Below are 16,734 nucleotides of genomic sequence, written 5' to 3'. Positions count from 1 at the left end.
GCCATCTAGATGTTCACAGACTCTTAACATTTGAAAAAGTGGGATGGCAGAGGATTAACTGGAGCTGTCCTTGTCCTATGAAATTGACTTTTCTAAAATCAGCACCAAAAGCAGGGTTTGGAGGAGCAGTGGTCCAGGCCCATGGGCAACCTCCTAGCTTTTGTCCCCCTCCTCATACATTTGCATCTCCTCTGAGCTCCAGCTGTACAAGTGCCCAGAGGAAGAAGGCAAGTAAAAGATGCTACATTACTACATTATTTCTGCAGTGCAGATGCAGCCTCTAACATGGGAGAGCTGCGAGATATGCTACTACAGTACTATTTGTATTACCAAGATTAATATCTTTCCTTACAAACAGTGCCTGGGGGCAAGCAACATCCAACCGGAGCCACTAGGAAAACAGGCCACCCTCCAGGCTCTACAAGTGTCTATATTATGAAGGCTGAAATACTTTCTACCATTCAACACTAAGAAACCCCAAATTATTTTTGTTGAGCGGCAGGCAGAAATTTTTATCGCTTTGGACTGTCAAGGCTGTCAGCGCTGGAGAGGCATTACAATAGTTAAATATATAATGGTACCAAAGAGCCGGAATGTCACCAATAAAAAGGAGGCGAAACAGGTGCACGCTGTCAAATTACCGCCTGCTTGGAAAGTCACGATTATCGCTTTAACTATGGAATGCCATAGTCCCCAGCACAGCAAAGCCACTGAGCACAACAGCTGCTGCTCCCAAACCCGCGGGAGCTGGGAGGGGGAAAAAGAGATGCCCAAATTAACACAGCAAATACAGGAATGAGGCTAAAGAAGGGGAAAGTTAAAGGAGGAAAAGAAAATCCAGATAAATGAACAGGTTGTTTCAAGAGCAAACAGGAGATGAAGTTGAAGCTTGGAGGCGGGGGGAATTAAAATCCACTGGCCCCAGGTTTACAAACTGGGTCAGGGGAAATGTTGATGGCAACAAATGCAAGATGGAAGGAAAATGAAGACTGATGGTTGAGAAGAGCAGCTGAAAATGAGTAAGGAAACAGGGCAGAGGGAGAGGAAAGCTAAGGTTGCAAATTTGCAGGGTGATAGAGACAGAGGCCTGCCTCCGCTGCTCTCCCTTGCAGTTTTCAGCTTTTATTTTAAGAATCTGTATCTGTTTCATTTGCAAATATATAACAGAAAAGATATACTCAAGCTATCTTCTAACAAATGGCTCTCTAGGAATTAAAATATTTCAAAGAATAAGAGAAGCCTTTTCAAATTTATCAGGCTACCTATATGGATGTGGTGTGTGCTTTGTCACAATTCCCTCCTCATTTATGCCTCTTCAGTCATGGAAAACCCTGTATTCCACCACAGATTATTGCTATCATATGTAAGCAAAATTGGTCCCCATTTTGCCTTGGGTCTTCACTGTTGAATTTGGTGCCTATCAAGCCTATCGGCAGTGATGTAATTCAAGGATTTTACTCCAAGTTTCAAGTCCAGTCTCAAGTCTCTACCTTCAAGTCTCAAGCTGAATCTCAAATCTTTGCAAGATACTTTCAAGTCAAGTCTCAAGTTGGGGAGCCAACTTTAACAGAAAAAAGGGAGTTGGTGATGGGGTGTGGAGGTGAAGTTTCGATCACTAGAACATCAAGAAAGCATGCACAATGGTCAGTAAAAAACATCATCCAGAAATAGCAAACACATTAGGCAACAGACTTGAGGTGGAAGGATCCTTCTAAAGCAATGATTCCCAACCTTTGATACTCCAGATCTTTTGCACTTTGGGTCCCTGAATTCCTGACTGTTGGCCAAGCTTGCTAGAGGTTCTGGACGCTGAAGTCTAAAACACCTGGAGGACCAGAGTTTGGGAACCAATGCTCTAAGGATCTTCTAAAGTGGGGACTGGGTGCCACTTAACCCCCATCTTTAGCCCATTGCCTAATGTGTTTGCTATTTCTGGATGATGTTAGGCCAGCAAGTCAGTCACTAAAAATATATAAGTCACAAGTCAAGTCAAATCAGTGCCCCAGTTATTGCAGAGTTTAATCCAAGTTGAGAGACTGAAGCAACTTGAGTCTGACTTGAGTCCAAGTCAACCAACTTGAATCTACATCACTGTTTATCAAGCTACCCATAAGGCTGTGGTATGTGCTTTGCCATGATTCCCTTCTCATTTAGGCCTCTTCAATCATGGAAAACCATGTATCCCTCCATAGGTTATTAATGTCATATGTAAGCAAAACTGTTCCCACTTTGCCCTAGGTCTCCACAGCTGAATTTTGTACTTCTGCTGCAGTGGTGAAAAATTCTCAACTTTGCTTCAAAACAAGCAGTCCCCCCCCCCCCTTTCATATTTTTGTTTTACATGTCCTAAGAGACCTCCTGGAAGTGTGATTCCACCTGGAAACAAGGTGTGTGAGGATCACATGATTTGCTTTAAAATCAAGTTGGGAATCATGCAACCCTCCAGATGTTTTTGGACTGCAGATCTCAGCACCCCTAGCCAGCACAGCCAATGGTGAGGAATGTTCAAACAGGTTCAACAACATCTAGAGAACCACAGGATACATGTAATAACTAGCTTGCATCAGAACCTCACAATTAGGCACAGTAAAGCCACATCACTATGCTACGTGCATTAATTTTCTGAGCTACAAAGCTAGTAACAATCAAAAAAGCTCAGTCCTCTTGAAAATTTGCAAATTCTGCACCACCAATACAGTAACAGAGAAATACTGAAGCGCCCCAATCATTCCTCCCACACAAATCAGATAAGAGTCATAGTGGCAGAGCTGTATCTGGGCTTTACACCAAGCATACATATTCCAGCTTTCATAGATAAGTCAGTGGTAGAGGATAGGCTTTGAAAGTTCCAGGTTCAAATCCTGGCATCTCCAAGTAGGTCTGACAAAGAATTCTGCACAAGACCCCAGAGAGGTGTTGTCATTCTGTGTCTGCAACACTTAACAGGGTGAACTAGCAGGTCTGGCTGAGTACATGGAAGCTTCCTAAGTTCCTACACTGTTTTGTTTTAACTTGGACCATCAAACTGCCAGGACATTATAAAAAGAAAGAAAAGAAAAGAAAAAGGCATTGACCTTTATCCAGACATCCAACTTCCTCCATGCCCAGAATTCTAAAACACATAAAGACAAATAGCTGGAAGTGTTAAAAATAAAAATCCACCACTTCCTCCTTCCTTTTATTGTCTCCTGGTAAAGTAGACCTCAAGTATTTCCATGGGGGAGGAGGCTTAAAGACAGTCATAGACACCCACACTTATTTACAATCATGGTTTGAATTCTGAACCTATCTCCCAGGCAGTCTAACTAATACACACACACAATTTTTCTCTTCTTCCAGTTTCCTTTTGCTCATGTGCACTGTCTTACACTTAGTTCTCTTACACTTCCTCAGACACCTCATCCTTTGCTCCATCTCTCTACCTCCTGACTGCAACTGTCCCCCACCGTGTGTGTGTGTGTGTGTGTGTGTGTGTGTGTGTGTGTATGGTATCTTGGAAGCTACTATCACACATACACACACACAAACACACACTCCTTCTGCCTGACTGCTTTCCTTCTCTATGCCAATGGACCCTTCTGATCTCATTGCCTTCCTATGCCCCCTTGTTAACCCCCATCTCCAGTTTCGGATTGATTCCCCCATCCTCTGTCACAGACCGACCACCCCGTGTCCCCCCTCCCAGGATGTTCTTTTTTGTGCTGATATCCATTTGCTCCTGCCTGAAATTGCCTCTTTCTCCCACCTCTCCTTTCTGTCTGGTCCCTCCATCCCCCTCCTGATATTCAGTCTATTAACCTCTCTGACTTCTCTCTTGCTGTCAGCCTTCAGAATCCCTCCCTTTCCTGACTGCCATCTGCAAACATGCTCAGCACCAGCCTTCCCACTCCTGCACGCTGCTGCAGGTCTCTCCCCCTAATCTCCCTTCTCCTCCCACACTACCGCTGTGCCTTCGCCAGGTTATTATTCCACATATCCTCTTTATTTGCTTCACCTGCCCTCCGAATGCAAACTCTTCATGGCAGGGAGCTGCTCTCGTTTCTGTGTTCAGAGAGCATGGTGGGAAATGTACAAAGCTGCATTAGAGAGGTTAAACTTTTTGGAAACTCATTTCTAACTTTATGTTAGGGCCCAAAAGCTTATACAGATTATGCTTTTTTCACACAAAAAAAGGGCAAAGGAAAATTCTTCCCATGCGCCACCCACTTTGCCACCTTTCAAGTGGCATAACAAAGCAGAATACAAGCCAAGCAAACATTATTCCATTTTGTGTTCATTAGAGAGAGAGAGAGAGGCCACTTGGCTACCACAGCAACAAAAGAAACTCAGGCCACACAATTACAGAGATACAAAAGACAGTAAAACTACCAGAGCTAACTTCATGCCTGTTTCCACAAGTGCAGGGTGGTGTCAATAAAGGGTTGCCAGAGTATAAGCTTGAGAGAGCTCCTTGCAACTTGAATGGTTGCATGTGTATAGGAGTGTGTGTGCATGTGTTTTCAATTCTTGGCGATACCATGAATTTCATAGTTTTTTTAGGCAAGGAATACTCAGAGGTAGTTTTGCAAGTTCCTTCCTCTGAAATATAGCATACAGCATCTGGTATTCATTGGCCAAGTACTAATCAGGGTTGACCCTGCTTAGCTTCCAAGTTCAGACATCATCTGGTACCTTTAGAGTATTTAGGTCCCGAATGGTTGCATAGAAGACAGGATTTAAGCAGGTATTGCTTCCCACGCAACCAGGTAATAAGCAACATGTGCTGATATTCCCTAAAAGAGTGATTCCCAAACTCTGGACTTCCAGATATTTTGGACTTCAGTTCCCAGAATTCCTGACTGTTGGCCAAGCTGGCTGGGGCTTCTGGGAATTGAAGTCCAAAACAGCTTGAGGACCAAAGTTTGGGAATCATTGGCCTAAAGCATACCCTCCAACTGGACCAATTAGGCAGGGGCTGTTCCGATTAATCCTCTGTTGTCCCAATTTATCAGATGCATTAAAAATGTTCCTGTTTCTCTGTGCTCCTCCCACTCTTGCCTTTCAACCCTTGGCTTTTTTCAGTGGTTGCAAAGTGAGTTCAGAGAAGAAAAACAGTATGCACTTGATTAAATGAGCAGAGGGGAGAGGACAGGGGTCAGAATTCTGCCCTTCTCAGTAGACTCATGCCAAAGCAACCTGCTGCAGCCTCTTCTGTCCTCTATTTGTGGGCTGGAAAGCTTTTTCTGTTTTTGTTATTTAAAAAAAAATCCTGTATTTTAGGGTGTGGGCCTTTCATAAAGACAGAAATGAAATTTATGAATGTAGACAATGTGTTACTTTTACAGAGAAAGGCATGACTAAATTAACTGAAATCAATACCTTCATTTGTTAATTCAGTAGAACACAAACTTCTTAACAGCTATTTTGTGATCATCAACATTGCATGTCATTAATTTTAACTGTCCCTTATTGCTGTTTTGAAAACCTGTCAGCCTCAGTTACCGCAGTCTCAAAGAACTTGAATTGTTTCCCCAAAAAAAGTGAATGTGGGAGAAGCCAAAACTGTTATCTCCCCTGCATCCAGCCAGAGGGCTTTGAGCATTTAGCTTTCAAAAGCTTAGCTTTGAATCACTGGCGGGGTACAAACCGCCGCTTTGCGGCGGTCTGCCGCCGCCGCCAATAGGTCCATGGGGGAGCCGGAGCCTTCAGACGGCACGGCTCCCACGCGGACCGAAAAAGAAGCTCCAAAATGGAGCTTCTTTTTCAGTCGCGTTTGTGACGTAGCGAGGCGCCAGGGGCGCACTCACTACGTCATAAAGGCTGAGACACGTCCGGACGCTCAGCGTCCGATATGTAAAGATGGCGGCGCCCATGTGGAAGGGGCGCCGCCATCTTGTACGTATAGGATACGTACTAGGGTTAGGGGGGTGCGGAAGCACCGCCCCTTCCTAACCCTAGTACGTATCCTATACGTACTATATGGTGGTTTATATCCCGCCACTGTCTTTGGTCAAGTTTGGGGTGCTCAATTAGGATTGTCACCTCTTTCTTTTTACAGCCTCCATATCTTTAATACTGGTGGGGTACATAGATATAACATGGTCCTCCCCATGAAGGGAACAGTTTGGTCAGTGCAGACAGGACAGAAGTTTATTCTTGAAAAAATTACCAAAATTTGCACATTTCTTCATATTTCCAACTTTTAAAAAATGTGAAGGTGAAAAAAACAGAATGAGGAAACTGACAGATTTTCCCATCCCTAAGTACACTGAACGAGGCCATTGGGACCAGCTCTTAATTCATATGAATTAAATGCACAGAATGGACAATACTATAAGAACACAGAAACCTACCTTCTTCTAACCAGTGGCCATGCACTGGGAGGGTGGTCCATCAAAGAAACTTCTGATTAGAGTCAGGCCTCCACATTTGTGGCTTTGACTTTTGCTGATTTGATTAATATGTTCTCTCTAAGAATTTCTAGCTCCTACAAAGCAACTCTGCTGGAAGTTGATCAGAGAGTTGCACTGCAGGACCAAGAGACTAATAGAGAAAACACTTCTCTAGGCATTTGTATGTCCTCCAGCATGATTCTATGGTTACCATCTGGCAGATGTTGACCACAGAATTGCACTAGAGGACCTAGAGATGCCTAAAGAAGTGTTCTCTCAGGTACACATTTTTATTTGCAATTTTTCCACTTTCACGAGATTCCTATGCCCCTAACCCCAGTGAATGTGGCCCCCCACGGTATACTAAAATCACTTAACTGGCCAACCTTGTCTAACACTGCTTCCTCTGACTTATATCCAGTTTCAAAACAGGAGATCTTTCACACTATCTCCTATATGATCCTTTTAACAGGTAATACAGATTCAGATTCAACACTGAATGCCTATCAAGCATTAAACCTTGGATCTTTTGAATGCAAATCATGTGTTCTACCACTGAATTTATCATCCTTCTATAGACCATGTGATTGGACAAATCCACCATCCAATGATAGTGTTATGGTTCCACTTTAACTGCCATGGCAACATCCCAACACCCTGGGATTTGCAGTTTAGGGAACAGCATTTAGAATTCTTAGCCAGAGAGATCTACAGTTTCTCCAAACTAAAAATTCCAAGATTCCACAGGATGCAGCCATCATAGTCTAAGTGGAATCATAGTGCTGTAATTGTGTAGCATCAAAGGATCCCTATTAAGGCTTAGCTACTGATGTTAGCTGCAATGTTATTCATAATTACTAAGTAAGTAAGAGCCTATGATTCAAACACAAACTGGAAGTCTCCCTGCTAGTATATCAACATGAGGTTTGTAGGTTTCCTTGATCACTGCTGCCTGAAGATGTCAGAATTTACAGCTGTATGGTTTCTAAAATCTTTGTGGAGTCTCTTCTCACAGAAATCTTCAGGTTGCAAGAGGAACATTCCAGAAAAATTCCAGAACCCAAATGTTTCTTGCTACATAGAAATGGAATGGTGATCAAAGCCACAAATTCCACAAGACCCATGTCGGACTCAAAACCATGAGGCTGTAAAGGTCTTGGTGCCATGTCATTTAGCATCTTGTTACATAGTTCTTAATTTCTGAAAACTAATCATTTTACCTGATAACACTTAAATCTTTGCCCACCTCCAAGGAAATTAGGAAGCGATTTCAGTCTCTTTTAGAAAAGTTACTCACCCAAGGCCACCTGAGACCTGCACGATGCAGGGGAAATTTAACTTCAGCTTCCCTCAGACCAACCCAACACAACTGTGAAAGTGCCACCAGATAGGGTGCATGCTATGTTTTAAGGTCTGCTTTATTCACTTTATCAGACACATGAGATACAGAGGTTGAAGCCCTCTGGGAAATTTTTCAGAACTATTCAAAGGCGTTGGATGTCAATTTTGCTAGGCAAAGAAATCCTCCCAAACAATCTGGTATAGAAAGAGTTTAGCTGTCAAGTCTTCCCATTGCTACATAAACAAATAAAAACAAGAAAGGGGAAAGTTCAATCCTTCTGATCTACAATGCCCCCAGAAGAAAACATGGAAGGAATTTTCTTCTGTGATTGAACCTGGGTAAATTTTAACATTCACAACTGGGGATGCTTAGGCTGCTTTTGCCTGTTGAATACACCTCACATCTACTGCACAGGAAGAACTGGGATCTGAAACAACCTGCAATAGTTTCAGTCTTTCAGGGTGTGATAAATCTGAAACCCTCAGCTGTAGAAAAGTGCTTCACAGAATCATAGAATCTTAAGAGTTGGAAGAGACCACAAGGTCAATCTAAATCAACACCCTGCCATGCAGGAATACACAACTAAAGCAGTTTTGACAGATGTCCATACAACCTGTTTCAAGACATCCAAGGAGAGTCCCCCACCTGGGCAGTCCACCATCATCCCCATCATTTCCTTTTACCATTTTCTCAGGAAGGGAAGACAGCTTACAAAACTTTAAACTGGTATAGATAAAAATTCACAGCAATAAAAATATACAGAAACTAAAATATAATAAATTATCAATAGAATGAGTTACATACGAGACATAAAGGTCACCCTGGGTAACCTGGTGGCATGACTTCTTCCAAAACATGAAAGTAACACCTTACAAGTATGTGGAGCCCTGGTGGCACAGTGTACTGCAGCCACTCACTCACAAACCAGAAGTTTGTGAGTTCAATACCAGCCAGGGGCTCTGGGTCTACTCAGCCTGGCATCCTTTCGTAAGACGCTAAAATGGGTACCCAGCTTATTGGGGCAATTAGCTCACACTTTGTAAACCGCTTAGTACATCAGTAAGTGGTACAGAAATGTACTTGCTACTTGCTATAACTTTCCTTGTAATGATTTACCCATGTGGGATAATTATAGTAATAATGTTCAATATTTTATTGTTAATTCTAATGCACTCCTTCTCAGTGCACCAAGTCATCTGTTGCTTTAACATGTTACTTTAGAAATACATTGGTGTTGTTTTTATATTTTAAAGACTGGATTCCTGTTGGCACCTTATGCTTGTGTATATTCACCTACAGAAGCAGATGGCCATTTGTCTCCAATGTGGAACGTCCATATTCAGTTCTAGTTTGTGGTAACAAACTTGTGTATATGGCTGTTCGTGATGTGTATAAAGGACACAGATGTGAATGGCATTTGGTTGCACAAAGTCACAATTCACCAATGAAATAGCATTCTGTGATTGCTGCATAACTCTGTAAGTATAAAGTTATACTCCATCTCCTCATCTGAAAGCAAGATGTTACTTTTCACCCAGCAAGAAATGGAAACAAATTATTTTTTAAAAAATGCAACACTACCATTTACCTCCTAGCTTTTTAAAAATGACATCTGAGGCTTTGGTCATAATAAAACCCAGACCCTTTTTGAACAAAGCATACCTCATTTAAAGAGACATAGCTATTGTCAGCCTTAGTAACACTCAAAGACATCCATATAAACTTTGCCAGAGAAGTCTACAAGCTCGCTCCATAGCCTCCAGTTATTCTGCATCCAGCACTGTTAAAGGGCTAACTCAGTATCTGATGAGTCACAGAATCCATTTGCTTCTACTGACCTACTTAACTACTAACCCAGTTATTTACTCTCCATCTGTCAAGATAGGTTTTAAATCATGCCAGCTCTACATGAAAACTGCAATGCCAGTTATTCCCAGAGGTATGGGGATGAGTAAATGTTTCTAGCTATTAAATATAGAAAAGAGGAGAACTACATCATCAACTCAATAGAGAAACAATGCCTGTATTTTATAAGATTTAAGATTAATGCTTTCCAAGACTTGACTGTAAATATTTCAAAAAAACAAGCCATCATTAAAATATATGGCATGCTTCTCTCTGTTTTCTCTACCCCCCAACTGCCTAAAAATTGCAGAAGTGCTGATCATCCCAATGTAATCAGGTTTAACAGGTTAGAAGTAATGCAGGCTTCCAGAATTCTTAATACATCATAACCTTCTTTCATGGAATTTGAATCCCTGTCATTCCAAACTACTCAGTTTTTTAAAGGGCTGATGCTTTTAACATGTTTCTATGGTTACTATTCAAGGTCACATCATAGAAGCCTGGACAGCAAGCGGTTCAGAAAGACAAAAGGCAGTTCACATCCTTTGCTGTATTAAATAATGTATGAATGTTAAGGCACTCACATAGAGGGGGACGGGGCTGATAAAGAAAACAGTACGCACACCCAAGTCCAGGGGTCTCCATTATCAGACAGCACAGAATGCATGCTAATAATTTAAAGTGCTCTGACTAACTTCTGTTTGAGACACAATGCTGTTGAACACACACACACACACACATATATATATATAGACATATAATATACTTCAGATCGACATGGGCCAAACACTCAGTACTCTGTCTAAGCTTGCAGAATGAATCAAAGGAGAGACAGTGCCTAGAGGGGGCAACTATAGTGTAAGTAGACTTCGGGGTAGAGGGCAAAGGACTAATTAGATTCCTTTGCTGTGTAGGTCACAGTTGTTGTTGCTAATTGCCATCAAGTCGACAAATTATGACAACACTATGAATGAGAGACCTCCAAGAGCCCCAGCCCTCAAGCAACCCTGCTTAGGTCTTATAAATTCAGGATGGCTTCGTAACTGAATCAACCCACTTGTAATATACTCTTCCTCTTTTCTTTATTGCCTTCCACTTTAGTACGAATTACAATGGAACCTTGGTATCCAGAGTTGCCATCCACGGATTTCAACATCCGTGGACAGCAGACCCCCATTGATACCAATGGTGGCACATGTACCTGGCTGCGCTGCCATTAGGGACAGCCCCCATTGTTCCCAATGGCAGCACGACTGCATGAATGCACCGCCATTGGGGACAACGGGGCTTGAGCATCTGCAGATTTTGGTACCCACGGGGGGGTCTGGAACAGATCCCCCACAGAATTATCTCATTTGAAATGTGGTACTGAAGGAGAGGTCCCACTGTACTATCTTTTCCAATCAGACAATTTTTTTGTTCATAATCTGTCCAAAATACAAAACTCTCAGTATAGTCATTTTTGCTTCTAGGGAGAGATCAGCCTTGATTTCTAAGGACAGTTCAGCCTTGGACCCATTTATTTGTCTTTTGGCTGGTTCATAATATGTGTAGAACTCTTGTTCAGTACCACATTTCAAATGAGATGATTCTCCTCCTGTCAGCTTTCTTCACTGTCAAGCTTTCCCAGCCACACACACAGCAGAGTAGGTCAGAGATCACCTCCAACTTCCTTTCAAAAGACACACACTCCTGTTCTATGCAGGCTCACAGGAGAAGTCTGCATCGCATGTGCATATCCTAATTGCAGTATAAACTGGGACAACCAAAGTGAAGCACTATGGCTCCCAATGCTGTTTTTTGTGCCCCAACAACCCCACAAGTGCAATTTTTCTAGCAAAAGGACACACCAGCAATTCAGGATATGGGATTTCCAGAAAGATTAGAAATATCTTTTTCCAGTGCTATAATTTGACACACATGATTTAAATATTACATTTAAACTGCTACATCTGAAAGAATTCTATTTGTAAGGACACATACTTAATTATAGCTGCACTTGCCATGCCTTATATCAACGGTTTAACTTTGTTTTGCTGACATATACCTGGAGTGCCTTCAGCATCACTCACTCAGTGTGTGTGTCCACACTGCAGAAGTAAAGCAGTTTGACATCACTGTAAATTTCATGGGTCTATCCTGTTGAAGCCTAGGATTTGTAGTTAGATGAGGTATTCAGCCTGGTCTGTCAGATAGCTTTGGTGCCTCACCGAACTACAAATCCCAAGATTCCACAGAATGGTGCTTTATTTCTGCAGTGTGGATACATGCACTGTCCACACTACTTATCAGTTACATTTCAAGTTGAGAAAAGTCTGATTCAGTACAATTAAACCAACATTCTATTTCATTAAAGGGTTGAATGCAGTCCAACAGCCCAGACAACTATAGGTAAAGGGGTATAAATATGAACTAGAGAACATTAGCATTAACTCAGTATGGAAACAATAAAAAACATTATTTCCAGCTTTGCCTCCCTCCTCCCAATTTTTTGGCCATCTGAGTCTGGGTCTCAGGACTGAAAACTTACTGGTGTTGACCATACTACTACAGAAATCATTGCTGTAATTTAAATAAAGTGGCGATAGTGTGCTTTCATATCGGTTTCCATAAGGCAAAAGTATTATGGAAAGATTGTTCTGAAGGGGATTGCCATTGCTAATTCTAAGACTGAGAGAAAGTGTGACTTGCCCAAGGCCACCCAGTAGCTTTCCATGCAGTAGGGATTCGAACTCTTGTCTCTCAGGGTTAGAGTCCAACATTCATACTCCTGCACTATGCTGACTCTAAATTTAAATCTAGTACATTTCACTATGTAGGTCATAGTAACCATTAGAAACAATTACTATAATTGAAATGCATCTGACCATTGTAGAAGACGGGAACCAGTTTAAATTAAGTCCAATTTAAAGATAAAAATGTCTGGTCAGACCACTGTCCACTTGCTAACTGTTTATGTTTCCTAACATTATTGTATTTTTTAATGAGTCGTGCCTTCTTATGACATGGCCAAAGTACGACAGCCTCAGTTTGACCATCTTGGCTTCCAGGGGAACTCACACCTGATTTTTTTTTCAAGAACCCAGCCATTTGTCTTTTCACTGTCCATGGTATTCTCAGCACTCTTCTCCAACATCACACCTCAAATGAGTTTATTTTCTTTTTACCCGCTTTCTTCACTGTCTTGCTCTTACATCCGTACATAGTAAAGGGAATACAATGGATTGGACAATTCCAACTTTAGTGCCCAGTTGGACAGATTTACTCTTTAGGATCTTGCCTGGTTCTTTCATTGCTGCCCCTCCCATTCCGAGTCATCTTCTTATTTCTTGACAACAGCCTCTGTTCTGATTAATATTTGATCCAAGGTGCAGGAAATCTTTAAATATTTTGATTTCATCATTGCCTTGGCTGACTTTATGCAAATCCTCTGTGGTCATTATTTTTGTTTTCTTTATGTTCAGAAGTAAGATTACCTTTGCACGTTCTTCTTTGACCTTACTCCTAGTGACAGAGAAAGGAATGTATGGGATTTTCTAACACACAAAATAACACAGCTGACTTTTGGGTACTCTGCATTTTGACTCTGGTGGTTGGTGGTGGATGAGACCTGCTGTTCTGATCAGGAAGCAAAATGTCTTGAGCCAGCCCTACTACCAGCCCCTGAACAATCCCCAAATGGCTCACAAGGTATTATTCAAAGCCCCCTGGAAACCATGACCACCCGCAGCTCACAATGAATAGCCAAGCGAACAATTTCTTGGAACTAATTGAAACGTTTGAGGCTTGGAAGAAAAACACATTAGTCATTTAGCAGTTGTGCTAATACCCGGCTATTTCATTAGAGGCGCACAGCTCCAATGGCCTGATCGTATGCTCAGTCACTGCTCAATCAGTATCTTGAGTCCTGACAAGCTGTCCTGCTAGGCCTACAGCTGATAAGGTGTCTGCTCTCCCCATCACCTCAATTATTGACTGTATTTTATGGTCAATGTAATGGCCAAATGCTTATCAGCAAACCATCAGGTGCTGGTAATAGGAGAGTGACCCTCCGTTTATATGTACCATTAATGCTCATTAGTGAATAATTAGATTCTTTAATCCGCAAACTCAGAGGCATGCAAATATGATTGAGCATCCCATTTCTAAGAATAAGTCTAGCAAAAGCTTCCTTTTGAAGATAAATCACTGAAGCACAATTCTGGGCATCTGTGAACATCGAAGGCCTAAATGTGCAAAGTGATAGATGGATTCAGAGAGCTTTGTCACAACCAGAGAAAGATTTGTCTTTGGCTTGTTTAATAATCCAAACTAGCAAAAAGCATTCATAAAGCATAGGATCTTCTATTGTCTCTAGCACAGAACAGGACATGCAGTCAAGGCTGCAAAATTATTACACGCATTCATAATCACACAAGTGTGTTATGTGAACACACATGAACATTCATTAGTAACATGTTAGTAACATGGTAATAATTAATTATAATTTCCTTTACAAAATAAATTTAAAATGTATGTAAAATTTAGAAAAATATCCCATCAAAGGACCCAAATCCCTCCAAATGACTTTATAAAACACAATGTAATACAAGTAGTGAGTACATGTTACACTTTAAAAGTAACATTACTACTTGTTATATTATTTTGCTAAAAGAATATTGTTACACTATTAGGCTTCCAAGGTTTGAACAAGAATTACATTTTTCCTCCATAGCACCAGAATTTCCTAAGTTCCTATAATTGGGAAAATCAGGGACAATGTGCTCCTTAGAGCATATTGTCCTCTATCTTTTTTAATTTTGTTAAAATGAAAGTCTTCTTTTGCCAGCTCCCAGCCAGGAAGCAATTCTTTCTGCCAAACCCCACAGACAATATTCTGACAAACATCTGCAAAATGTAACACTGATTTACTCCCCCCCCCCCTCCTTTAAAGAGAGAGGGAACAATTTGGGCTCTTTGGTCTATTTCAAAAAATATTATATTATTTTATTTGTCTGTGAAATTGAGAGAGAGAATGAGAGAGACAACTCTTTTTACATCACCTAGAGGCTAATGAATCAAAATATCTAATCAAATATAAGAGCAGATATTTGTAATATAATTACCTTTGACGAAGTTGGGCAACCACTTTAAAATGAGGTCACTTGACTCAAAATGTAAATGCACATGCATTTTAGAGAGCATAAGAAAGAAAAGTCTGTCTAAGTTATCTAAAAACTTGCAGGTACTATGTACAGAAGAAAGATGGAGTCAGTGTGAGAAAGAAAGAGGGAATACACTGGAATTAACAATAGACTATTTCTGAGCTTCAAGTGACTACAGAAGCCATATTTAAGTATTATAGCACATGTGCAGAAGAGCACAGCAGCAGTGATACATCAAGGAGCCTCACCATCTCTACTATCATGTGTCAAGTTGTCCCTCTTCCTGGTATGCATGTTTATAGCATGAACCTCAGGGGAGGTGGGGCTTTCTGCATACATCATCATCATCATCTCCTACCTTTTCCCAGTACAGTCTGCGTCTCCCTTATCTAGAATTCCAAAATCCAAAATGCTCCAAAATCCGAAACTTTTTTTAATGGCTGGCTGAGACAACAGCATCTTTTCTTTCTGATGGTTCAGCATATACAAACTTTGCTCCATGCACAAAATTATTATGAATATTTTGTATAAAATTACCTTCAGGCTATGTGTATACGGTATATACGGAATATAAATTAATGTCATGTTTAGATGCGGGTCCTATATGTAAGATAGCACATTATGTATATTCAAATATTCTAAAATCTGGAAAAAAAATCCAAAATCCAAAATTTCTGGTTCAAAGCACGTCAGATAAGGGAGACTCAACCTGTATATTGTAAGCTGTACGCCAGGGTACTGTAAACTGTAAGGCAGTTTAAAAAGGTTAAAACAGATCAGCTAAAAAAATTCACAAGTATTGTTGTCCCTGCATATTTACAAGTTAAGCACTTGCACATCTGATTATTCACAGATTACTGTGTTTATCCTTGCCGTCAAAAAATATGTTCTCTCTAAGCATCTGTAGGTCTGTCAGCACGGCTCTATGGTCAACATCTAGCAAAAGTCAACCAGAGTTGCACTGGAGGACCTACAGTTGCCTAGAAAAGTGTTTTCTCAGGTAAAAAATAAATAATAATAATAATAATAATAATAATAATATAATAAATAGGGGGGGCCTATATTCATGGTTTTCCACTATCATGGGGACGGGGGAGGACTAGACCCCTAACCTCTGTGCAAGTTGAGGGCCAGCTGTATAAGTAAACTAACAATTAACAGAATGAAAAGTAGTTAAAAACATGAACATTAAAAAAAACCAAGTAATCCTATAAGGGCTTTTCCCCCAGAGCAGTCATCCCTGGGAGGGTGGGGAGAAGAAGTCCTGTCCCTGGAAGCCTGGACATCCCGTGTCACCCCCGGAAGTCCTGCCCCTGGCATTGGATAACACCCAGTGCCGGAAATCTTTGAGTTTGGGCACTTGGTCCCTAAAAGGTTCGCCACCACTGAGGTAGAAACAAGGAGTGTAAACCTTCCTTCCCCACCTCTTTCCCACACCACCTCTGTCACAACACACCCATACCTTTCCACAGGAGCAGCTCCAGACTTGTGTTTTCATGGCGTAACAGTCCCTTTATCCATCCAAAGATCTTTACCATATTCAACTACCTGAGCTTCCATCTGCTAAACTAGTTCAAGAACCTTCTATTAGTTTGTAGCCATTTCATACCCAACAGTCAACGGGTAAATCATAAAAATGAAAACTACCTTATGAAGAACGATGCTGCTGCTGAAGTACCCGCAGAGACGCCCGCAGGGGTGACCAAACTCTGGGAACTGCCAACCCCTGTTTGGTCACAGGTGTTCTGTCCTGAGGTAACTTGAACGTTAGAGCCTTCCTTTCCACACTCTCCAGTTGTTGACTCCTGAAGGAAAACCACAATTTAGAACAGAGTTTATATTTATTATTATTAACCTTTATTTATGAAGCGCTGCAAATTTACACAGCGCTGTACATACAATCGTTTTAGTTAGACGAATTCCTTGCCCTCAGGCTTACAATCTAAAAATCTATTATTTATATAATAGATGAATTAGTGTATAAATAATATGAAACTGGACAGAACTGAAAACAAAATGGAGGACATAGTTA

The 16,734-nt window shown here is 41.1% G+C and overlaps 1 protein-coding gene across 1 annotated transcript in view; it reads right to left on the bottom strand.

Moving 5' to 3' along the window:
• Positions 1 to 16,734, bottom strand: part of KIF26A (kinesin family member 26A) — a 236,799-nt gene that overhangs the window by 83,089 nt on the left and 136,976 nt on the right. The window contains exon 4 of the mRNA XM_089522653.1: positions 16,350 to 16,507. Within this exon, the coding sequence (XP_089378779.1) occupies positions 16,350 to 16,507 (158 nt within the window). The remainder of the gene's footprint in view (positions 1 to 16,349; positions 16,508 to 16,734) is intronic.

This window comes from Sceloporus occidentalis, unplaced genomic scaffold, assembly GCF_023333645.1.
Source record: "Sceloporus occidentalis isolate IW3139 unplaced genomic scaffold, rSceOcc1.0.p SCAF_4, whole genome shotgun sequence".
Lineage (NCBI taxonomy): Eukaryota > Metazoa > Chordata > Lepidosauria > Squamata > Phrynosomatidae > Sceloporus > Sceloporus occidentalis.
Note: the sequence above shows the minus strand (reverse complement) of the source record. Positions and strands in the feature narration are given on the sequence as shown.